Source organism: Trichomycterus rosablanca, chromosome 3, assembly GCF_030014385.1.
Source record: "Trichomycterus rosablanca isolate fTriRos1 chromosome 3, fTriRos1.hap1, whole genome shotgun sequence".
Lineage (NCBI taxonomy): Eukaryota > Metazoa > Chordata > Actinopteri > Siluriformes > Trichomycteridae > Trichomycterus > Trichomycterus rosablanca.
The window spans coordinates 6,023,290-6,048,512 of record NC_085990.1 but is presented as its reverse complement, the minus strand read 5'-3'; the positions used below and the strand labels follow the sequence as shown (position 1 = coordinate 6,048,512).

The window sequence follows — 25,223 nt, the reverse complement described above, 5'->3', positions numbered from 1 at the left end:
GATCACTCTTTCCTCATCTCTGTGCAGGCGCCATCAATCAGCCAGCAGAGGTCGTAATTGCATTAGTTATGAGAGAGTCCCTATCCGGCTTTTAATATCCCACCCCTATTTGAGCAACAGGCCAATCGCTGTTCATGTGGCTGCTCAGCCCAGTCGGCAGGCAGAGCTGAGACTCGATACGATGTATTCGAGATCCCAGCTCTAGCGCTCAGTGTGTATTTTACTGTGCGCCACCTGAGCGGCCATTTATTAGGATTTAACGTCATGTTTTACACACTTTAGTTACATTCATGACAGAAATGGTAGTTACTGGTTACACAAGATTCATTCGTTCTGGGAGGAAACCGGAGCTCCTAGAGGAAAACCACGCAGACACGGGGAGAGCATACTCCACATAGAAAGGACCTGGACTGCTCCACCTGGGAATCAAACGCAGGACCTTTTTGCTGTGAGGTGACAGTGCTACCCACCGAGCCACCACATCGGCAAAGGAAGGTTGCACAGGTTTTTTTATTGTCGGAGTGCTTTGAATTAAGTTTAAATTTGTCTTCTTCAAGCAACATTTTTTACCATCCATCTTTACCAGGGGTGTGAATAAATTTGGACCGTATGTAATAATCTGACATGAAATAGACAGTAGAAGAAATATTTCCCTACAATAAGCATTGAGGAATTGGCGGAGGCCTGGCAAACGCTCGCTCATGAAAATTCATGCACACAGACGCAAAAAAAATACTAGCGCTGTCGTTAATTGCGTTAATTAACACAATTAACGTGTTAAAATTTTAATCGCGATTTAAAAAATTAATAGAGAATAAAATTTGTAATCAAGCGATTTTTATTGGGCTATGTTTGTACTACTTTAAACATACGTCACTGTGGTAATTTGCGCTGCTTTAACACAGCAACATTGTGTTTATACTGTATAGCAATAACACCGGTCTTTTTCCAGTTTGCGGTCCTGAATTACAAATTACTCAAGCTGCTGCTGGTACATATTGCGAAATGTCGGGGTGTTTCGAATAATAATTTTTGTTTTGCAAAAAGCGTGAGAAATCATCACTAGACAAAATTACAGTTATTAATTGATGTTTCAATATCATCTTTGGTCAGAGCACATTTGTCTCGTCAGGCGTCTGCATGCACGGATACACGTTACAGGCTAAATAAGCTCAGACTCAGTCTAACTTTATTTCAGAGGAATTTGGATGGAAAGACCATGGACTATACACTATTTAACTGGTGTTAAATGGATCGCAATGGACTGTAGACGCTGTAACATAGTTAACGATGTGGGTCGACATGACATTATACATGTTGCATCTAGAAGTGGTTCATTGTAGTACCCTGAGCAGCTGTTTTCAGTGGCAGGGTTATGAACAGATTCTCACTTTTGTCAGATAATATTGCCAGACTTGTCTATACAGGCACTGACTGGCGTTCTAAAGATAATTTAGATGTAATCATTTTATCATAATTGTATTTTAAAAAAATATGGTAAAATTTTTAAAATAAAAATAAATACAAATGTAATAAAATGCAATAAAAATTTGCATAACTGTTAAAATTTTGCTTAGTTATTTTTGCAGTCGATTAATCACGATTAATTTGGTTCTTTAATCGCGATTATTCTTGATTGAAATTTTTAATCAGGTGACACCTGATAAATACATAAATAAATAAATGTCCCCAAAATCAACTCCAGGTCACAGTTGAAATAAGTAAAAACCGGGTAAGTGCAGCCTCCCTGTGCTTCCTTCTTACCCAGGCTGCCTCGCAGCGTGCCACAGACAAGCCGAATCAGCCCTGATCACTCGGCTCAGCTTGAGGTAAATGATAGTAAACTCAGCCACGCATAGTGGAAGACACACACACACACACACACACACACACACACACACACACACACACACACACACACACACACACACACACACACACACACACACACACACACACACACACACACACACACACACACACACACACACACACACACACACACACACACCCCCACACCCACACCCACACCCACCAACAGAGCACTCGGTCATACCACAAACAATGTACCAGTGGTTCCAGGTTACATCAATATACACAAACACCTCACTTGGCATCCTGCCAGAAGTGCTAATTACAGCTTCCTCGTTATGCCGCGATGCGCACACTAGCATCATGCACCTTATTAACACAGCGACAGCCCACAGTACAGTACAGCCCAGACTCTCGTTTCATAGTCATCACATGCATTCCGCCAGTCACATAGTCAGTTCATTAACGCAGTAATCCATTTTGATTTGAATCAAATTGATCATCACTTTTAATAATCAATCAACAGGAGCAAGAACACAGTAGCTAGTGGTCTCTGTTTTTTTGCTAAGTGAGAGAACTGACATAGTCAAAAGCAGTTTGATAAACCATGGATTTCAAATGTAAAACAGATACATGTTAATGTATTAAACCGTATGTATTAAATTTAGTGGACTTGTAATAATTGATGCAAAACATAATCACAAACAGTATAAAAGGAGAGTAAAACCTTATTAGATGATCGGATGAAGGTAAAATGAGGAAAAAGCTTTAAGATACACACAGCTGAATAAATGGATGAATGGAAGGATAGATTCATGTAACAACAAAAAAAAAAAAAAAAAAAAAAAAAACCCGATCAGCCTTAACATTAAAACCACCTCCTTGTTTCTACACTTACTGTCCATTTTATCAGCTCCACTCACCATATAGAAGCATTTTGTAGTTCTACAATTACTGACTGAAGTCCATCTGTTTCTCTGCATGCTTTGTTAGCCCCCTTTGGTCAGGACCCCCACAGGACCACTACAGAGCAGGTATTATTTAGGTGGTGGATCATTCGCAGCACTGCAGTGACACTGACATGGTGGTGGTGTGTTAGTATGTGTTGTGCTGGTATGAGTGGATCAGACACAGCAGCGCTGCTGGAGTTTTTAAATACCGTGTCCACTCAATGGACACTCCTACCTAGTTGGTCCACCTTGTAGACGTAAAGTCAGAGACGATCGCTCATCTATTGCTGCTGTTTGAGTTGGTCATCTTCTAGACCTTCATAAGTGGTCACAGGACGCTGCCCATGGAGCTCTGTTGGATGGATATTTTTGGTTGGTGGACTATACTCAGTCCAGCAGTGACACTAAGGTGTCTAAAAACTCCATCAGCGCTGCCGTGTCTGATCCACTCATACCAGCACAACACACACTAACACACCACCACCATGTCAGTGTCACTGCAGTGCTGAGAATGATCCACCACCCAAATAATACCTGCTCTGTAGTGGTCCTGGGAGAGTCCTGAACATTAAGCATGCAGACAAACAGATGGACTACAGTCAGTAATTGTAGAACTACAAAGTGCTTCGGACAGTGAGTGTAGAAACAAGGAGGTGGTTTTAATGTTATGGCTGATCAGTGTATTTCAGTCATAAAGAAGCAGACAGTGTTAAAGTGGGAAAAATAAAAAAAGGATAATTTAATAGATAAGTAAATGGATGAATGAGGATATTAGACTTGGTTTTTGTCTTAATTCACAGGCACTAATGTTTTCACAGTCATATAGGAGGAATAAAATTCAAAAAGGTTTCCAGTGTCTAAAATCGCTACAAAGCTAACATTTAAAACTATTTCTCTAACACTTCCTCCAAGAATACCAAATATAACTCAATATATATTTATATTTATATATATATATACCTGTCAGTATATGTATGTATATATTTATTTATACATATTTTATAGATAAATTATAGATTTCAAATGAGAAATTAATACAATGGCCAATAAAATATCTAAGATAATTCACAGCATTACATGATACATTCTTAAGAAGGAAAAAAAAAACATTATATATATATTTATATAGAGAGAGATATATTTTTTTCTCAGCAAAATTAAACCACATGGAAAAAAATCAATTCTGTACATGCAGTCACAGAGTACCGAGTAAGTGTCTTTCAAGGGTCAGTGAAAAATCAAGTGACCACATGCCGTACTGCACCCATTAAACTGCTTCGCTCACCCCTTGCCCCCGCTTCCAAACTGACAGTAAATCCCAATTTTTCCACTAATATGTCAGTCTTACTTACATGTCTAGAGAATCCACACCGGGGGGGGGAACAAGTGATAATTCAGTTACACAGACTGCACTTGATTACCTGAGCAAATTCATCCCCTATTTTTGTGTGTGTACCTATTTTTTTTAATGGGACACAGTAATTAATCACAATTAAAATATTGTAAAAGGTAAAAAGATTGTAAAATTTCTTGGTGAAGCAAAAAAAAAAATACATTAATTAATGAATTAATTAGTAATAAAGAAACGTTATCATAGATCTATTTAAAAGCTGTGTTTTAAAAGCTGTGTCTCAGGTAATGGGTGATTTAATCTATCAGTGACAACGTGCAGGATGACTTTTAGGAATATTGGCATCCAAAATGCTACAAACGGTTAGCTCTACGTTTTGCTACATAATGTCAAAGCTGCGTTTAACTACGACAAGGGAAAATGAGCTGTGCCTGATGTCAAATAAGTTTCAGTTACTCTTTTTTAATGATGTGGGCGAATACAAGGACCTAATGTGTGCTCATTTTGTGTTGCCGTCTGTGTCTATTATACTGAATAAAGACAGTCGTATTGATTTGCCCTTGAAGTATTAAACAATGTCTTGTCTGGCGTGAGTCAGAGCATTTGTGCTTTCAAAAATGCATTCAGTTTGCATTGGAAAGAGTGTTTGCTAAATGATTAGCAAAAAAGTGTAGGGACAAAAACATGCCTCCCAAAAATTGCCAACTATTAAAGAAAAATATAAGAAAAAATACAATTAGGTTTATTATGCATGGTTTACCGGTCAGTAACAGTAACTAATTGTAGTATTGTAAAGCCATCTAGTGCCAATTATAGATATTGCAACCCTCATTTTGATTGAGACAGTTATGTATTGCTTGTATGATAAATACTCAAAACCAACAAGAAAGGTCACATGACCGACCTGCGCCCACTGTTATTATTACTGTTACTGTATCATCTGTGTTTTTGGCCTTAAACACTACTATTTAACTTCAGACACAGCTAGCTTACTCTGTTTGTTTAAATTCTAACACAGTGTGTGCAACATACAGAGAATAAAAAGGTGTGAGGATCAGGAGTAAGAAAGAAATAATACTTAAAAAGAAATACAAAAAGCAAACTGCTACATATATTTAGTTTTTTGTCCATAGTTGTTTTCCTGTTGTACATCTAAAGTCATAATAACATCCCTGTTTTCACCACAGAGTTCTGATGATAAAAGCTCCAATGAGACAGCTAAGAGTTCTCCGATTGGCCGAAAGTCTAGATAGTGTAGATACGACAGATCATTGACTCTTATGTGATGAGGTCCAAACATCTTGTTCTGATGTGGTCTTGAAGGTTGAACATCATCACCGTGGTCAAAGTAAAAAGCAAGGCAATTTTTCAGCCAGAGAAGAGATTGTGACCAGAGTCAAAGCAAATGAAAACAACAAACTGAAAAGCGGCCTCCATAGTGAGATTGATCATCTTCATTAAGGGCAAAAAAAACCCAAAACCCCATTAGTCCTTGAATGACCGAGTGTATGTGTAAACATGACATCATTACTCACAGAGTCCAGATCCAGTGTTCTCGTTTGAGGACAGGACTACGGATGACATCGTAATGCTCAGTTCCGAGCTGAGGTGGAGCACAGCTGGGGTTTCTGTGGGGAGGGAAGTGAACTCATCTGACTCATCCCTCGCTGCGTCACAATTGCCGCTGCCCCGTCCCCTGGCACTGTCAGGGCAGTTGTCATTACTGCCTTGATCCTGGTGCGACGCGTGTATGTGCGTCACGGTCCATTTGCATCTTACCACAGTGCTCATACACACGCGCAGCAGCGAAGCCCCGTGTCATACCTCGCTCTCCAGGCTGGAGAAATGAGCCGAGCCACGCCGCGAGCACAGGCTCTTGGCTTTGAGTGGCAGGTGGGGTGAGTAAAAACGCTGAGGCTGGGGTACGGAGCGAAGTCTCTGGTATTGTTGCTTAGCGCTGGAACTCATCGACTGAGAGGGGCTTTTGGTAGTACCGGGAGACAGAACTGGTGGCGGAGACATGGATGCAGAAGAAGCTGGGGGTGGGATGGGCACAGGGAGAGACGAAGGGGAGGAGGCTGTCGGGAGAGAGGGGAGTATGGGCTTGGTAGGGGAGGGCGCTTTATCTGAATGATGGGCTTGCTGAGTGTTGAGGTTTGACTGGCTGCCGGATTTGGCAGTCTCGGGTTTAGTGGGGAGTTTAGGCCGGGAACCCCCACTGAGGCTGTGGCAGTGGGGAAGCAGTTCCTCTTGGCTTCGGGAGGTGGCACCACTTCGTTTGGTCCGAGAGGGAGCTCTGCTGCGGCCGGTCTGTGTGTACGAGCATGCTTCCCTATGCTGTTGCCTGTCTCGAGCCCGCTGGTTTTTGCCCTTTGACATGTTGTGACCACGTTTCTCACCCTTCATAGGGAGCTTATCAACCGACCAATAGCGCCGAGGTGGTGGTAATGATGTGGGAAAAGGTGGCCACTGTGATCCAAGCCCACCACTCCCTCCCCCGGATCCCCAGCCAACCCCTGTTCCTGAGCTCCAATAATCTCCCCCACTTAACCCTTCGTTTCGCCCCAGTATGGAATCATCTCTGCTATTGATACTTCCCCCTTTCTCTCGGGCAGGGTAAGTTCCAAAAAACCACCCTCCCCCACCAATCCCACTGGCCCCACCTGGCCCATTGCCCTCCCAGTACCTCTCGAAACGCCCGAACTCTCCTGAGGAGCCATCATCAGAATAACTCTCCTCTGCTTGAACTCGATCTCTCTCTGACTCGGATACAGCCCCCCTTCCACCTGCTCTCCTCACTACTTCCTCTGCCCTCTCTCTCTCTCGCTCCCTTTCCCGTTCATCCTCATCATCACCGTCTTCCTTTTCGTCCTCCGAGTCCCATTCGTGGAAAGACAAGCCCTCTCGAGTGTGTGCCCGGTTCCTTTCGTAGTGCATAAGCAACGGCCGTCTTTCTCCTCCCTTCGCTTCTACGTCTCTCTCTGCCCCACTACTCCTCCGACGTTTGGTTGACGGGAAAAGTGTGTGAAACGATGCAGGAGGAGAGCCTCCAGACACTTCTGTGCCCCCTCCACTAATCCAGAATTTGACAGATGCAGGGAGCTTATTGAGATTGGGGTAGCGTTTGCTGGTTGGTCTGTGTCGCCTGTTGGTGCCCTTCGCACGTCTTTCTCTGCTCCGACCTCCTCCACTCTCTTCATCTTGATCATCTCTTGCATTCTCCCCTTCTCTTCTTGCTCTGTCCCTTTCTCCTTCCCAAGCTGAGAGACTTCCCTTCTCTCCAAATGTGTTGCGGTACTGTGTGGAGAAGGAGGAGTACTCTCCTTCTCTATCCCCATCACCATCTCCATCTCTTTCTATCTCTGCATCACCATCCTCTGGCTCTGACCGCTTGCCGGCCAATACCTTTTTCTTCTTCTTTGTCTTCATCGCCTTCTTCTTCTTCTTCACCTTCCGACGCTTGCGCTCCCTCTCCCTCTCCCGCTCTTCCCTCTTCTTCCTTTTCTTGTTCTTCTTCTTCTTCTTTTTCTCTTTATCCCGCTCTTTTTGTCGCTTCTTTTCCCTCTTTCGTTCGGTATCACAGGATCCTCCTCCACTCCGTTCCCTCTCACGTTCTGCCCAGCCTGCCCACCACTCCTGAAGCTGACTGAGCTGGCTGCTGCCCCTCTCCCTCTGTCTGCCACCCTCCCTTTCTCGTTCACGCTCTCCACATGGGCCACGGGGCTTGCGAGGAGGAACGGGTGGTGGTGGTGGACCTTGAGTAAGGGATCTGGGGGAAAGGATCGAATGCTCTCTGTTTCGGTTGTGTCCCTGCAGAAGACTTGACTCCTCGGTCAGCTCATCCAGATCTTCTTCTTCCTCTTCTTCTGCCTCTCTCCCCCTGGAGCTGCGTGAGGTGGTGCTGGAAGTGGTTGAGGGAGAGGTGGAGCGGGAAGACGTGGCCGAGGATGTTGTAGAGGAACTTGTACTGGAGGAGGAGGATGACGTGGAGGTGTAAGGGAGTGAGAGAGATGGAGATGGTGGACTGAAAGTTGGAGAGATGGTTAAAGGTACTGGGATGGGAAGAGGAGGGGATAATCTAGCTCTATGACCCGTGTCCCTTCCACCTCCTCTCCGCCCCAGGGGCAAAATGTTTTCATACAATGGACCACCAAGCTCTTTTGACTTCTTGGACCTTCTCCTTCTCCAGAGGGATGAGGGAAGAGGGGGAGAGGGGTGCTGCAATGGGGGGTTAGGTGGAAGTGGGGCTGGAGTCTGACTTTTTGGAGGCAACCTAGGAGTGGCCACAGACTTTGCTCCCTTCCCCTGACCTCCTCCACCAGTACACACTCCCACCTTCTTCCCCACCCCATGGTCCCTGCCCTTTTCTTGGTAGTAAGACATGCTTGCTGGTGGAGGTGGCTGGTGGTTCCTAGGTGCTGATTTTGGAGTCTGAGATCCTGTCTGTTGATCCATACATGGTCCCAAGCCTTCAGGGTCAATAGGGCCATAGTAGCGCTTATATCCATCTAGACCACTACCAGTAGCCGCACCGCCTGCCCACGTTGGAGCCACCTTTTGTGGGAAGGGCCCCATGTCAGAGATACCCCCCCTGAGGTTCATGGGTGTCGTAGCACTAGCAGTTTTGGGAAGTCTCCAGCGGTCCACTACAGCGAGTCTGCGATCTGGGCGGGGCAAAAATGTAGAGCATGGAAGAGGGGCACCCATAAGTGGTGTGGTGGAGGTCCCTAAAGATGCTGCAGTATGCAAAATGGTAGGAGGAGAGCCAGGGAGTGGAGATTTGTAGGTCTGTGGAGGCTGTGGGGTGTGATGTTGCTGTTGCTGCTGTGGCTGCGCCACCATGGCGATGGCTTGGTTGACGACAGCTGATGTGACAACGTGAGATGAAGGAGGGACTGACACTACAGAGGAAAGGGGGTGAGAAGCAATAGTGACCTTGGTTCCACCTTGTGCAGTTTCGTCCTCAAAGCTACAGCAACTGTACATTCCCTGAAAAAGAAAGAGTAATAACAAATGGTGTTGGCAAGAGGGTCAAGATATTGGGTCTGTCTGAAATCCTACTGAGCTGCCTTGCTGCCTACTGCCTACCTAGGGAGCTGCATAAGTAGAAAGGATTCTAATAAGACCTCGAACTCATAAGGCAGATTATTTAGACGCACTACTTAAGCAGCGATTATGACAATTACGTCACCGCAGTTTTTGCTTACTGAACTAACACAGTTAGCCTCAATCCATTCAAACCAATGGGCTGAGGTGACAAAACCCGCTAGCATGCCAGCTAACACAGTAGTGCCGTACTGAATGCTTGGATTGCCTTCACTGCTTAGAAAGCATTGGATGCTCCGTCATTATTCAGATTATCACTCAGAATTAAGGTACCTCAGTAGGCAGCATTTTAAGGTATTTAAAAATGTAGACATGCTTTCTTCTCAGGAGTGTACAATGATGTAAAATGCATCTATGTAGAGATATCAGTGGGTTTCCAAAAACAAGTGTGTCAACAGGGCCATACTTTTATTCGATGTTCGCCACCCATAATCCCTTCTTCCTGCCATATCCGTTTGCTTGTGTATCCAGAATGTTTCTCTTACCCTGCTAAAAGCCAGAAGAAAGTCCAGTTTGCCAGACTGGCCCATGCCACTCATGCAGTGCCGAAGCCTCCAGTAGACCAGGTGCTCCCAGGCAAACACCAGCAGACTCAGACCCATGGCTACCAGCAGCATGTAAAACACTCCCGCCATATTATCAATGTCCAGCTTGGAGCTCATCACCTCAATCTTATCGTTGTGACAGATTCCCGACAGCCAGAGGCGTTCCAGCATCTCGATCTCATCTGTAAAAGGAAACGAGGTAAAAATAAGGAAATGGATAAGAATGCAAGGGAACAAGTCAAGTCAAACTTATTTATATAATGCTTTTTACAATTCTCAAAGCAACTTTACAGAATACAGGACCAACAGACAAAAAAACCCTATTGAGCAAGCCGAGGGTGACAGTGGCAAGGAAAAACTCCCTTACAATTACAGGAAGAAACCTTGAGAGGAATCAGACTCAGCAGGGACCCATCCTCTTTGGGTAGCCTGGCGGGTACAAAGTGGGAACAAGTGTAAATGAGATAGGAGAGGAGAACAGAAAAGAGGAAACAAGATAAAGATAGGCAGAGAAATAGAAGAAAAGGAGGCAGAAGGGGAGTGGGAGGAAGAAGGATCCTAGCAATCCTACGGCAATTCAGTTAGCAATTGGTTAGTCAAAATGTCCGAGATGTCAAAGTGTAAAGCAGCTAAAAACACGACTCGGGTAACTCCCAACTCCCAACCAATTCTGTGGACGCATGAAGGTTTGGGGTTCGTTGTTTGCATTGATGACATGGTCTTCGTTCACTTATTTGGGACGGACAACAATATTAACATTTAAATGTTATACCATATGCCATGATTGCATCCTTCCCTGTACATATTATGTATAGTTGGTATATTATGTGAAGTATAGTATAGTATAGTATATGTTATATATACGGTCCTACATAATTCACAGCCCTGTAAACTGCATCACGGACCGTGAAACAAGACTTTTCCGTGTAATATGCAATTTGCTGTGAAATTAAAAATTTAAGGTGTGTTTAACAAAGTTTAACAAAGTTTTTTATTCACGTACCATTCAGGTGCCACTGTGTCTGATCCACTCATACCAGCACAACACACACTAACACACCACCACCATGTCAGTGTCACTGCAGTGCTAAGAATGATCCACCACTTAAATAATACCTACTCTGTGGTGGTCCTGACGATTGAAGAACAGGGTAAAACAGTATGTAGAAAAATAGACTACAGTCAGTAATTGTAGAACTACAAAGTGCTTCTATATGGTAAGTGGAGCTAATAAAATAGACATTGAGTGTTTTTTTGTGTATTTCTATATAAATCCCATTGCCGGAAAAATTGAGCCTTTTTGTAAAATGTGATAAGAAAGAATCTGTGATTTGAATAGTCAGTTTAAGATATTCAGCAGAGGTCAGTGATAAGCACAAAGATGTTAAAAGGCGAGAGATTTACAGACAGAAGAAAACAAGGTCAAGCTGTGTATTAAAACCCCACATGTGCTTTTCTATCTGAAGTTAAATGTAAAAGTAAATAAAAGACTGAGATAGAAGGAAAGATTGTTTGTCGGTAGAATGCGGCATTGTGTCGGGGGAAACGGTGGGGAGAAGAGAACAAAGAATAGGATAGAGAAAAGGAGAGAAATAAATAGGATTGTGACATAATGACAAACAGCAGGAGCAGAATTTCAATTTACAGAGGAGTGTAAAAAAATAGAAAGAAATGAGGAGGACTGACCGCAGTGGTGTGTTTGTGTGGATGGAGGGATGGAGGGATGGAGGGATGGAGGGGGGGGGGGGGGGGGCTGCTAGAGCATGAAATTATACAAGTATGTGTATTTAATCAAGTAAGAACCATACTGTAATAAAATGCATTCAAATAACGAGCAAAAAAAATCTAAATAATGAGAGAGAGGCTAAAGTGTGGAATCATAATCATTTAACAAGTTTGTTGTTATCTCTACAACAACCTTGTGTCCAGATGAACTGATTCAACTTTGTGGATTGCACTATGAGGCATTACTGCAGGAGGTACAGAAATACAAGATTACAGTCAGTGAGGTAAAAAAAAAAAAGAGACATTAACACCTGTCACTGTCTGTCAAACACTATTAAATTATATTAAATAACAGAAAATACACCCCCATTCAGACGTCTACAGAGCAGGTCATTAGCATCAACAATCACTAATCCTCTAATGCTTTTAACATCCTCTAAGTAAAGTGGGTGTAGATTTAGAGAAAATGAAACCAGGAAGACCACACACCCACCAACACTTAGCAGGAAAGCTACAAATAACTATTCATTTTAGACAAAAATGTCATGCCAGGTTTAGCTGTTTAATTGTGGTGCTAGCTGATGAGTCTTGGCACCAGTAATATGCTCTCCCAGCAGGCATCTGGCAAGCAAACACACACACACACACACACACACACACACACACACACATGCGTACAATAAAAACCCACAGATTAAAAGAGCAATCAAATAAACCAACCAACGCAGATGTGTGGGCATGTTTGTGTGTATGTTAATGTGTACAGAACTGTGCAAAAAAATCGAACTAAATAAACTTATTTCAGAAAAAGTTAGGACAGTTGAATGAAAGGTTTGCATTAAAAAATGTTTTTATGAGCCTGGAGGTTCATCACTTAAAAAATTAAATTAATGAATTATAATTCATATTAATATGAATGTAAAAACATCTCTCAATGTGTGAATATAAACAGTTTAGAGAATTCAAAGAAACCTCAGCATATAGGCCAAAAAAACTATTTGTAATGCCTGAGATGTTTGTAGTCCGGTTAACTGAAGACGTTAAAGTCCACTAAGTATGAGGTACAGCAGAGGTACACCTTCAGATTACTGTAATTATGTCAATCAGCCAATTAGAAATTTCTAAGACATAATATTGTTTTCTGGAAATTTCCAAGCTATTTACCCGACTGCATGTCTTAGGACTTTTGGATGGACCTATTTGGAATTAATAAAGTATCCGTTCAGCCATCCGTCCATCCATACATCCAGCCATACCCCATCCATCCATCTCCCCATGCAACCAACAGTCTCATCCATCTATCCATCCATATATCCAACAACACCCCATCCATCCATCCATATATCCAGGAACACCCCATCCATTTATCTGTCCATCCATACATCCAGCAACACCCCATAATTCCATACATCCAGCAACAACCCATCCATCTCCCCATGCAACCAACACCCCATCCATCTATCTGTCCATCCATACATCCAGCAACACCCCATCCATCCATCCATCCATCCATCTGTTTGTCCATCCATACATCCGTCCATCCATCCATACATCCAACAACACCCCATCCATCCATACATCCTTCTGTCCATCCTTCTATCCATCCATACATCCATCTGTCCATCCATACATCTCCCCATGCAACCAACATCCCCATCCATCCATCCATCCATCCGTCCATCTGTCTATCTATTCATCCATCCATCCATCCGTCTATCTATTCATACATCCATCGATCGTTTGGTGTATGTAAACTTCTGAACCACTGGACTCTTGTTATAATGAATTATAAGTGAAATGCTCTATTTGTAAACATTTGTTGAGAAAATTGGTTGTCTCACATATAAAGTAAATCTTCTAAACAACTCACTAACAACTCACTTTTTTAAATGTATGTGATCTGGTATCAGACATAAAATTATATAACATGTTACATGCACTTGGTTTATCATATATTCATCACAGAGTCTTAGTTTCATTCAGAAACTGTAAGCACGAGGCAGAAATCCAAGACACCCTGAATATGGCACCAATCCATCACCGGCATCCCACACTCACTCACTTCATCTACTAGCCAATCTACTGTTCAGGTGGTGTAAAAAGAGTATCCAGAGGTAACCCAAACAGGAACGAAATACCTCCATACGTAAAAATATACACTGTCCAATCTGCTTCTATAATTTGATCTCAGGTTAACAAAACATTTTGCACCAAATTTAGTCATTTACAATTTCCTGTCACATTTCCTCTCACTTGCACCACCTCTGCACTGGCCGAGGATAGCCGCAGACCATCACCCACCCCCTCCAACATGTGCAGCCGTGGACGCTTTTAACACCCAGCAGCAGTGAATTCTCACAGATAGTATGATTGGATTCTTACAGCGTATGGAGAGTCACAATACGCCATATGTGTCTCCTCCACTAGGCATGTCAGCACCATGACCAGACGCAGAGGCGAAATTTGCAGTGAAACATGAAAAAACACCATCTGACCATCCCTGGGTTGTCGCAGATGACCGGAGCAACCCGTCATACTGTAACTACCAGTTCTCAGTTCTGCACTATCCCCCTTTTATCCACTTTCTCCATTGCAGGTTGTGGATGTTTTTCGTCTTTCATGTGACTTTGTTTCCGTTATTTTGGCCACCTTACTTTTTAGTGATTATCATCTTTTTGTTAGTGGCTTTTTAGCCACAGTATTGTTCTACCTTGGTGAAATTTCAAATTTAGAGTTTGTGTTTAGCGATTTAATGTTTTTCATTCGCGTAGTGTATGAAACATGAGGCGCAATATGCAATATGAGGTGGTCTTGGCAATCATACGGCAATTAAGTTAGTGTAACAGACTTTTCTGTGCTGTACTGTGATGACAATGTTTGATGTATTTTTTTTTATATATATATTTTTGTTTATGCATTTTCTCCCTTTTTTTTCCTCCCTTTTAGCGCGTCCAATTGCCCAATTGCGTCATGCTTCCTCTCCACCAATGCCAATCCCTGCTCTGATTGAGGAGAACAAAGCTAACCCACGCCCCCTCCGACATGTTGGCAGCACGCCGTATGCATCCTATCACCTACACTTTGACGAGTGCAGTGCAGCTCAGCGTTGTGTACGGAGAGACACACCCTGAGAACACTCTTTTCTCATCTCTGTGCAGGTGCCATCAATCAGCCAGCAGAGGTCATAATTGCACCAGTCATGGGAGAGAAACCTTATCCGGCTTAGTCCCGCCCATATCAGAACAACAGGCCAATCGTTGTTCATGTGGCAGCTCAGCCTTAGCCGGCAGGCAGAGCTGAGATTCGACTTGATGTATTCGAGATCCCAGCTCTGGTTCCAGCGTGAGTTTTTATTGCTGCGCCACCTGAGCGGCCCTTTTGATGTATATGTTTACGTATTGAGTGCATTTTGTCCCATTGGGGATTCCATAATCAAAGGAAAAGTGTCGCTTCTCTACACATGTGATCATCTCTGTGTAGTCTGTGCTGCGCCTCAAAAGAACAGGCCACTAAAGTATTAAGCTCCCGATAGTTTGTCTATGTACAGTTTACTTCTTTTTTTATAAACTCAGCAAACTCCAAGGATGCTTGGTTACACCAACAAAATGTCCAAGATGTCGAAGTCAAAAGCAGCTAAAAACATGACTCGGGTAACTGAGTTTGGAAAACTCACATGGATGAGTATTTTCGCCTTTCAACTATTAAGGTAGCTGTGCAGTGTTTCAGTGTATTGTAGCTTTTTTTTATTCTATCATTCAGTTTATGAGTGTAATTCAATGAATGCAGTGAAATGTGCCACTCTTGCCTAAATATACATTTACATTTTCGGCATTTAGCAGTGTTAGTAAGTAAGCTACAGCTAGAGAATCAGAAGTTCGGACAGACAGAGGAAGCTCATTCCACCATTTGGGTGCCAGTACAGAGAAGAGCCTTTATGCTTGTCTTCCTCGAGTCCTGGGTGGAGGATCAAGTCGAGCGAGACTAGTGACTAGACCTGGAAGGTAGCTTGGGGCTGGTCCATTTTTGGCTTTGCAGGCGAGCATCAGTGTTTTAAACTGAATGCGTGCAGCTACAGGAAGCCAGTGAAGAGAATGCAGCAGTGGGGTGATGTGGCAGTGTTTAGTTTGGTTAAAAAACAGACGGGCAGCTGCATTTTGGATGAGTTGAAGGGGTTTAATAGTGGACATGGGAGCACCTGCCAGCAGGGAGTTGCTGTAGTTCAACCGTGAGATTACAAGTGACTGGACCAAAATCTGGGTGGCTTCCATGGAGAGAAATGGACGAATCTTCCTGATGTTGTAGAGGAGGAACCGGCACGATCTTGCTTCTTACATTATCAGATGGTCTGATCTGGGAGTCATCAAGAGAGATGACTAGGTCCTGGGTTGGAGATTAATCTCCAGGAATAAGTAACAGCTCTGTCTTGCTGGGATTGATATAAGTTAACTGGTCCTTCCACCTGTATAAATAATGGTGTGTTTTGTTTAAATAAAAGTAAAATGTGTCACTATCAAATAATAAGAAAACAAGAATAAGAAATAAATAATGAATAAGAAAATAGATTCACCAAGTGAATCAAATCAACACTCATTTTGAATCAGTACCGCTGTAACCTGTAACCTGTGCTTGGTTTTACACAGTGCTGATAAATAAAGACCGCTGTGCTACCGTTTTTATGTCCGTTTGTGTTTTCCCATTACTTATTACACGAGCCAGCATAATAGAATCATAGATCACGCTTGATTATACGCAGTCTGTTCCCAGCATTCCTCTGTTCTAAGCTTAACATTTAACTCAGATCAGTATCACAATCCTATCACACAGCCACTCAGAGCTCGAAGCATGAAATAACTTCAATCCTCTTTCACTGCTTTAACTGTCCTCAAGGACTGGAGGTCTCTTACCGTCTCCCACCAGCTGCAGCAGGGCCAGATCTAGTGGACGTTTCCAGCGAGAGTTTTTGATGAGGGCGATGCCGTAGCCCGTGGTAGCGAACACTTTTCCAGAGCCTATAGTCATCACTTTACAGCCCTCGTCCTTACGAGCCATGTAGTTCAGCACTGCGGCATCATAGATAAACGCATCCAGTTTACTGCAGGGGGGAGAAAGAGAGAGAGAGAGAGAGAGAGAGAGAGAGAGATAAGAAAGCACGGAGAAAACATCTGCTTTTCAGGAATATTAGGAAACACTTATTAGCCATAAAAAGTCCACATTATGTCGCTGGGTTTGAGTCCCAGGTGGAGCGGTCTGGGTCCTTTCTGTGTTGTTTACATGTTCTCCCTGTGTCCGTGTTGGCTCCGCAAGTCCAAAGACGTGCACTCAGGTTGTCTTGTCTTGTGTGTGTGTGGGTGTGTTTTAAGGTGTGAATGTGTTTGTGTGTCCGCCCTGTGATGGACTGGTGCCCTTTCCAGGGTGTTTCTGTGTGCCTTGCGCCCATTGAGAGCTGGGATAGGCTCCAGTACCCCCTGCGACCCTGATTAGGATAAGCGGCTCAGAAAGTGAGTAAGTAAGTGAGTTTTATAAATGATGTGACAGTGTGTGTCCGTCCTCGTCTCTCATCATGAGCCCTGTGTAACATGAACGTCATAATATAAAAGAATAAATGTGTCTGTGGGTGGCACGTGGCTCAGTGGGTAGCACAGTCGCCTCACAGTTCTGGGTTCGATCCCCAGGCGGAGCGGTCCGGGTCCTTTATGTGTGGAGTTTGCATGTTCTCCCCGTGTCTGCGTGGGTTTCCTACGGGAGCTCCGGTTTCCTCCCACAGTCCAAAAACATGCAGTCAAGTTTACTGGAGACACTGAATTGCCCTATAGGTGAATGGTTATGTATGTGTGTGTGTGTGTGTGTCTGCCCTGCGATGGACTGGCACCCCGTCCAGGGTGTTACTGTGTGCCTTGCGCCCATTGAAAAGCTGGGATAGGCTCCAGCACCCCCCTGCAACCCTAACTGGATAAGCGGTTAAGAAAGTGAATGAGTAAGTAAATGTGTCTGTGCTAATTTTTAAACTAATACAGGTCGACTAAAACTGATAGAGCACTTCCTTCTGAACATTTCACATACTGTCCCATCAGTTCTGGAATGCAAATAGTGATTTAGAGTTATGAATTAAACGTTATTTAATATGACACTGAGTGACCATGAATCAGTGGATGATTAAGTAAAAGGGGGAGAAGAGGAAGAGAAAGAGAGAGAGAGCGAGAGAGAGAGAGAGAAAGTGACATAAATGAATTGGTTTAAAGTGAGTGTGAGTTATAAGGGGCAGCACCAACATAAAGTAAAAGTGCAAACACATCAAAAAAGGGATATTGCTGAACTGCAATAAGGACTGAGAGGTAAAACGATCAGGTTGAAGGTGATTGCTTGAATGACAGAAAAAGAGAAAGGAACGACATTAAAACAGATATGACATCAGGATGAAAGATGCAGGACGAACCCCGTCTTTAGGTTAGTGATGGCCTCCTCCACTCCTTTCTGGTTGTATTTCACCATGTATTGATGCATGTCTGGGTAATTACTGCGGATATTCTTCTCAGTGCTGCCGTTTGGGACTGTTCCGAATTTTAAAGGTGGGTATTGTTCTGTAGGGTGCTGAAACTGAGGAGAAAGAGAAACAGAGAACATTAATGACCCTACAACTTATATCTTTTAGCTGACTGACTGATTATTGTAAAAGTTTAGCAAAAAGTCATGCTGGTAGGTACGGAAGGCTGAACAACAGAGGCAGGAAACAGTAAATGTGCTATTAGGTGCTTTCGGGTTTGACTGTTTGATCTACTGCTTAACATGCCTGGGACTCTTCACTTGCTTTTGGAATGGATCCAGGATTATATTGTAATGCAAATGGCCGTCTTAAACTTTTATCAATTATTTAATCATGCTCTGAATTGTTCGTGTCCTTCAAACATCCTTTACATGACATTTATATTTGAGGCATTCAGCAGAAGCTTTTATCCAAAATGACCAAAGTTGTTTATATTTACAATTGGGGTCAAAAGTTTACATAAATTAGGATTTTAACATCACTCCATTCATGACAGGACAGGTAGTTACAGGTTACCCAAGATTCTTTAGCTTAAGTTCAATGTCAAACACCATCACAGACAATTTTGTATCTTTAATTCACCGAACGTATACGTCTTTGGGCCGTGGGAGAAAACCAGAGCTTATGGAGGAAACCCACACAGACCAGGACCGTTCCATCTAGGAATCATACCCAGGACCTTCATGCTGTCCCCTCATGACATTGTGTCATGGCATTATTAGGCATTATTAGTCAGTGATTTCTGTAACTGTTCTTTTTCTGTGATTGATTGACTAACAAACATTAATCAATAATTTGTACATTTGCTCAGCTGAACTGTAAAGACTAAAAATCTTTACAAAATGATAAATTCCACTGTTACATCTGGTAAAAAGAGTGCTGAGACGTAACATCCATTTTATTACTAATACTAATGGCTCAGTAGTATAAATAGTATTTAGTTGGAAGTGTTTTGTTTGATGATAACAACATGCCTACTAACCACACACGCGAGCTATAAAGCCCATTTTATTTTGTAAAACACAATAAAAAGAAGAATCTGTCACACCAGAGTTGACATTTTGAACTTGTCGGTTTGAAACTCAGCTCTGCCATCCGGCTGGGCTGGGCAGCTATATGAACAACGCTTGGCTGTTGTTCAAACAGGGTGGGAGCCGGATAGGGACCTTATGACTGATGCAATTACGACCTCTGCTGGCTGGTTGATGCTGCCTGCACAGAGTCGAGGGATAATGTGTGTGATCAGGGTGTGGCTCTAAGTACACAAGGCTGATCCACATATGAACTCGCCTCGTGTAGGTGAAAAGATGCAGTCGGCTTCTGCACGTGTCGGAGGGTGTGTGTGTGTCAGTCTCGCTGTTCTCAATCAGCAGTGGGGATCAGCATCAGTAGAGAGGAAGCGTAACGCAATCGGGTAATTGGATACGACTAGATTGGGAGGAAAATTGTGAAAAAATGCAAAAAAAAAAAAAAAAAAAAAAAAAAAAAAAAGAATCTATGATTTATTAATTCTCTTAAATCTTTATCTAACTGAAAAACGTCTAATGTTGTCACTGATCAACTTCATTGTACTTTGTAAATACTGTATAACGACATTAGAATTTGATGCCTGAATCACACTCCAAGAAAGCTGAGGTAGAAGCAGTGTAAGTCTATAGAAAATTCTAGTTACAGTGTTCCACAATAAGCAGGTAAATGGGTACCAGGTGAGGGAATTATTATTGGGTATAAAAGAACGATTTGCTAAAGGATCAGTCTGTACAAGCAGTAATAGGTCGTGCCTCACCACTTTGTGCCAATCGTCAGGACAGGATTGCCAATCAGTTCAAAAAGAACATTTCTCAATACAAAATACAAAATGTCCCGTGGGTTTGTCATTTATAAAATTCTGCAAATGAATATGTGTGATCTTAGTAAGTCAAGGTTTAAGTGTTAATATTCAGAAACTGAGCTCCTAGGACAAAGCTCACCTCAGACTCCAATATCATCTGAACCTGAACTCACTGGCTTTACAACGGTCTGCTGAGTGGTTGCATCATACAGCAACAACAAAACAGTTTAATTTTAATATCTTTAGTTACAATGTCTGGCTTTGCCGCAAAACAATTAAGCCCATTTTATTGGATTTCCAAACGCTTGTTTGATCCATACAGTCCCGATAGTGTTATCAATCTTCAGTCCTGGCTGAGTGCATCTCTCTCTCTCTCAGCTTAAGTTTCTGTCCACATGAACCAAATCAATTCTCCGCTTCACATCCACATCCACACTGCCCTGAATAATGAAAACTGTGTGAGCTCAATCATATGCACTTACACAAACTTTGGCTCGAGTCTTTTTTCCATCACACTTTGTAGTGTACACACCAGGATAATTACAGTCCGAGCTGTAATACATTCAGCTGTGTGAAAAAGTCATTGTCCCTGTTCTGATTGCTTCTGTGACTGCATTGGTCACACAAAATCATTTCAGATTATTAAACAAGACATGAGATTACAGAGCGGCGTGAAGGCACAACTGGTGGAGTAAATGCTCTACCGTATGGCAACACAGGTCTGTACAGCGACACTGTCTGTTCTCTCAGTGTCTGCATGTCTTTGCTTTCAGTTTTCTTTAACCTCCGAAAGACATGCAGAAGGTGAATTGTTAACTCTACAACTCACATCACCATCTGATAGATGCAGCAAAAGTGATGATGAATACTGAAGAAGTGCTAGAGATTATGGTGGAAGGTAGAAGACTGGAACAAGTGGACTCCTTATACTTGAAAAGCAGAGTATCAAATACTGCAGAATGTGAAGTGACGTCAAGAATAACAACAGGCATGACGGTGACGATCTAATTAATGATGGTCATATTATTTTACCATCATGTTTTACACTTTGGTTACATTCATGACAGGAATGGTAGTTACTCATCACACAAGATTCATCAGTTCACAAGTTTAATGTCAAACACAGTCATGGACAATTTTGTATCTCCAATTCACCTCACTTGCATTTCTTTGGACTGTAGGAGGAAACCGAAGCTCCCGGGGGAAACCCACGCAGACACAGGGAGAACATGCAAACTCCACACAGAAAGGACCCGGACCGCCTCACCTGGGAATTGAACCAAGGACCTTCTTGCTGTGAGGCGACTGTGCTACCCACTGAGTCACCGTGCTGCCCGATGATGGTCATATAAAAAACCAGTTTAAAAAAAGTCAGTTAGCACCATCACCAAGCTACGATTGATTAAAGCCTTGGTCTGGCCAGTAGCCACATACTGTATAAATGTGAAGCCTTGTAGTTAACCTACAGCATACAGCACTGTACATTACTACAGTTTACTATCAAATCAACTTGTTTTTTTTTTTCACATGAAATAAAGATATCTGTAATATTTCTTGAAAAATACGCAATGAAATCCATGAAATAAGGTTTATAAATCATTCATATCGTCTGCTTATGAAACAGCCAGTCGTTTTTGTTCGTCTCTTCACCATAACCCTTGTCTTATATTAAAAACATGTATATACAGCATGTACAGTATGTACAACATGTATGTAAAACATGTGTTTTTAAAAGATTTATTGTATTTTTGTAGTTGATTTTGGGTGCATTTTAACAACTGAGAGTTTTATTTCCATGTTTTCCATCAGCTGATCTCACTGTTTACAGCTCATATTCACTTATATTTGTATGGATACATTTTGTTTTTAACTGGCTAGAAGTCAGAAAAAAGTTATTCTTCCTTAAAAAGTGGACCAGCAGTCCTGCTGTACATGGACTGGCTTTGAGTGGCAGATAAAACAGCTACTGACTGGAGGAGACACGATTTAATGTTACATTCTGCCACCAAATGTGAAATTCTGGCACAATTTTGAATAAACACAAACATTTACATCTTTTTTGACATTTACATTTTCAGCATTTAGCAGATGCTCTTATCCAGAGTGACTTACAGAAGTGCTTCCATAGTAAACATTTCTCTACACTAGATTAAGTAGACAACAGCCCAAGAACACAAATCTGCTGGTTTGAGGTGGGTTTTTAATCATCTTTAATAGTTTGTTCCACTACTTGGGTGTGGAGTTTTTTGAGGGGTTTTATTAGACCTCGAAGGTAGCTTGGGGCTGGTCCATTTTTGGCTTTGTAGGCAAGCATCAGTGTAATAACAGTGTAAAAGCGACTATACAAGGTCTTGAACTCCACATAAAAATCTCATCATCTGCCACTAAAAGCATGTGTGAATTCTACAGCGCTAAAGCAGGTCTTGCTATCGGCCTCCATTATTTCAATCCATTCATCCAAACAAAAGCTCCTTAAAGCTCTATATAACAGCCTGTTCCACAGCTAACATGAAGTAAAATGTGTTTACAAGATGAATATAAATGATATACACAGATCAGGCATAACATTAAAACCACCTCCTTGTTTCTACACACACTGTCCATTTTATCAGCTCCCATTACCATATAGGAGCACTTTGTAGTTCTACAATTACTGACTGTAGTCCATCTGTTTCTCTACATACTTTTTTTATCCTGCTTTCACCCTGTTCTTCAATGATCAGGACCACCACAGAGCAGGTATTATTTAGGTGGTGGATCATTCTCAGCAATGCAGTGACACTGACATGGTGGTGGTGTGTTAGTGTGTGTTGTGCTGGTATGAGTGGATCAGACACAGCAGCGCTGCTGGAGTTTTTAAATATTGTGTCCACTCACTATCCACTCTATTAGACACTCCTACCTAGTTGGTCCACCTTGTAGATGTAAAGTCAGAGACGATCGCTCATCTATTGCTGCTGTTTGAGCTGGTCATCTTCTAGATCTTCATCAGTGGTCACAGGACGCTGCCCACGGGGCGCTGTTGGCTGGATATTTTTAATTGGTGAACAATTCTCAGTCCAGCAGTGACAGTGAGGTGTTTAAAAACTCCATCAGCGCTGCTGTGTCTGATCTACTCATACCAGCACAACACACACTAACACACCACCACCATGTCAGTGTCACTGCAGTGCTGAGAATGATTCACCACCCAAATAATACCTACTCTGTAGTGGTCCTGTCCCCACCCTTGAGGAACAGGGTGAAAGGAGGCTAAAAAGGTATGTAGAGAAACAGATGGACTACAGTCAGTAATTGTAGAACTACAAAGTGCTTCCATATGGTAAGTGGAGCTGATAAAATGGACAGTAAGTGTAGAAACAAGGAGGTGGTTTTAATGTTATGCCTGATCGGTATATAATACAATATATTAATAAAACTTGAAAACTGCAGCATACCTTCCTGTCACTAAGGCCAGAAACAGTGTCGATATATTCCTCTTGAATCATGAAGGCGGCCAGGTTGGCAGTATAGCTGGCCAGGAAGATGACAGCAAAGAAAGCCCAGACCAGCACCATGATCTTACTGGTGGTTCCTTTGGGGTTCTCCACAGGCACTGAGTTATTGAAGACCAGAGCCCACAACAGCCAGATAGACTTTCCAATGGTGAACTTTGAGCCTCCAGCTTCTACAGTCACACACACACACACATAAGGCAAGCATTAAAAATCAGAGTCTGCACTTTTAAATTATTTCAGAAACCAGAGTAAACCCGTAAGCTTTTCCCGAGAATAAATAATACAAAGAGAAAATGGTTCTCTGCAAAAAGGTGGGAAAACACATTCAGGAGACAAGGTGAAGGAACGAGAACAAGTTCCTGTTCACTTCTATTATACATGAGTGCTGGAGAGAAGTGAAAAGTCAGCAGAAGGTACTGCAGAGCAATCAAACACTGATCTGAGGAGATGAGCTCAGGTGAGTTCACTGGTTTTTCTCTGTGATCTCTCTGGTGTGTGTGGAAAGGCTTTATTCATCAGGTCTCTGTGTGCACTTTATGTTAGGTGTTATGTACAATACAATCAGTGTTTTAATTTAAAGGGTCAGTACACTAGGCTGTTGGCAAGTCGCTGACAGACTTACTCTTGCCGTTCTGCAGACTGCGGTTGTACCCGACCGGACTGAAGAATTCAAAGATGAAGACGGTCACCGCTACCACAGTCAGGCACATAACGAACATCATCACCCACACAGCAGGACTGTACGGCTCTGGAAGGTGGGGAGAAGAGAGAGAGAAAGAAAGGACAATTGTTTTATCATTGGATTAGTACAAAAAATAAGAACTTTATCCTTTTAGATGCAAAATATGTGTATAAAAAGAAAAACACTAAACAAAATAATATTATAATATACACTGATCAGCCATAACATTAAAACCACCTCCTTGTTTCTACAATCACTGTCCATCTTATCAGCTCCACCTACCATATAGAAGCACTTTGTAGTTCTACAATTACTGACTGTAGTCCATCTGTTTATCTGCATGCTTTGTTAGCCCCCTTTCACCCTGTTCTTCAATGATCAGGACCCCCACAGGACCACCACAGAGCAGGTATTATTTAGGTGGTGGATCATTCTCAGCACTGCAGTGACACTGACATGGTGGTGGTGTGTTAATGTGTATTTTGCTGGTATGAGTGGATCAGACGCAGCAGCACTGTCACTGCTGGACTGAGAATAGTCCACCAACCAAAAATATCCAGCCAACAGCGCCCCGTGGGCAGCGTCCTGTGACCACTGATGAAGGTCTAGAAGATGACCAGCTCAAACAGCAGCAATAGATGAGTGATCGTCTCTGACTTTACATCTACAAGGTGAACCAACTAGGTAGGAATGTCTAATAAAGTGGACAGTGAGTGGACACGGTATTTAAACACTTCAGCAGCGCTGCTGTGTCTGATTCACTCATACAAGCACAACACAGACAAACACACCACCACCATGTCAGTGTCACTTCAGTGCTGAGAATGATCCACCACCCAAATAATACCTGCTCTGTGGTGGTCCTGTGGTGGTCCTGACCATTGAAGAACAGAGTGAAAGGAGGCTAAAAAAAACATGCAGAGAAACAGATGGACTACAGTCAGTAATTGTAGAACTACAAAGTGCTTCTATATGGTAAGTGGAGCTGATAAAATGGACAGTGAGTGTAGAAACAAGGAGGTGGTCATAATGTTATGGCTGATCAGTGTATAGCACAACAAAGAATTAATATTCTTTGATAATTGTGATGAACTAGAAAATCATATTTTATGTGCAGTGAAAGCTCAGTGGTTAAGGTACTGAAATCGTAATTAGAAGATTGACGGCAAGGCCCTTAACTAAA

The 25,223-nt window shown here is 42.5% G+C and overlaps 1 protein-coding gene across 1 annotated transcript in view; it reads right to left on the bottom strand.

Annotated features, from left to right (window-relative positions):
- Positions 1-5,744: 5,744 nt before the first annotated feature.
- The window catches only part of LOC134310215 (glutamate receptor ionotropic, NMDA 2D), a 123,326-nt gene continuing 103,847 nt past the window's right edge, over positions 5,745-25,223 (bottom strand). Inside the window, exons 10-15 of the mRNA XM_062991756.1 lie at positions 23,981-24,106; positions 23,299-23,528; positions 17,923-18,083; positions 16,394-16,581; positions 9,705-9,946; positions 5,745-9,102 (exon numbers count right to left, since the gene is read on the bottom strand). Of these exons, the coding sequence (XP_062847826.1) occupies positions 5,932-9,102; positions 9,705-9,946; positions 16,394-16,581; positions 17,923-18,083; positions 23,299-23,528; positions 23,981-24,106 (4,118 nt within the window). The 3' untranslated portion in view covers positions 5,745-5,931. The remainder of the gene's footprint in view (positions 9,103-9,704; positions 9,947-16,393; positions 16,582-17,922; positions 18,084-23,298; positions 23,529-23,980; positions 24,107-25,223) is intronic.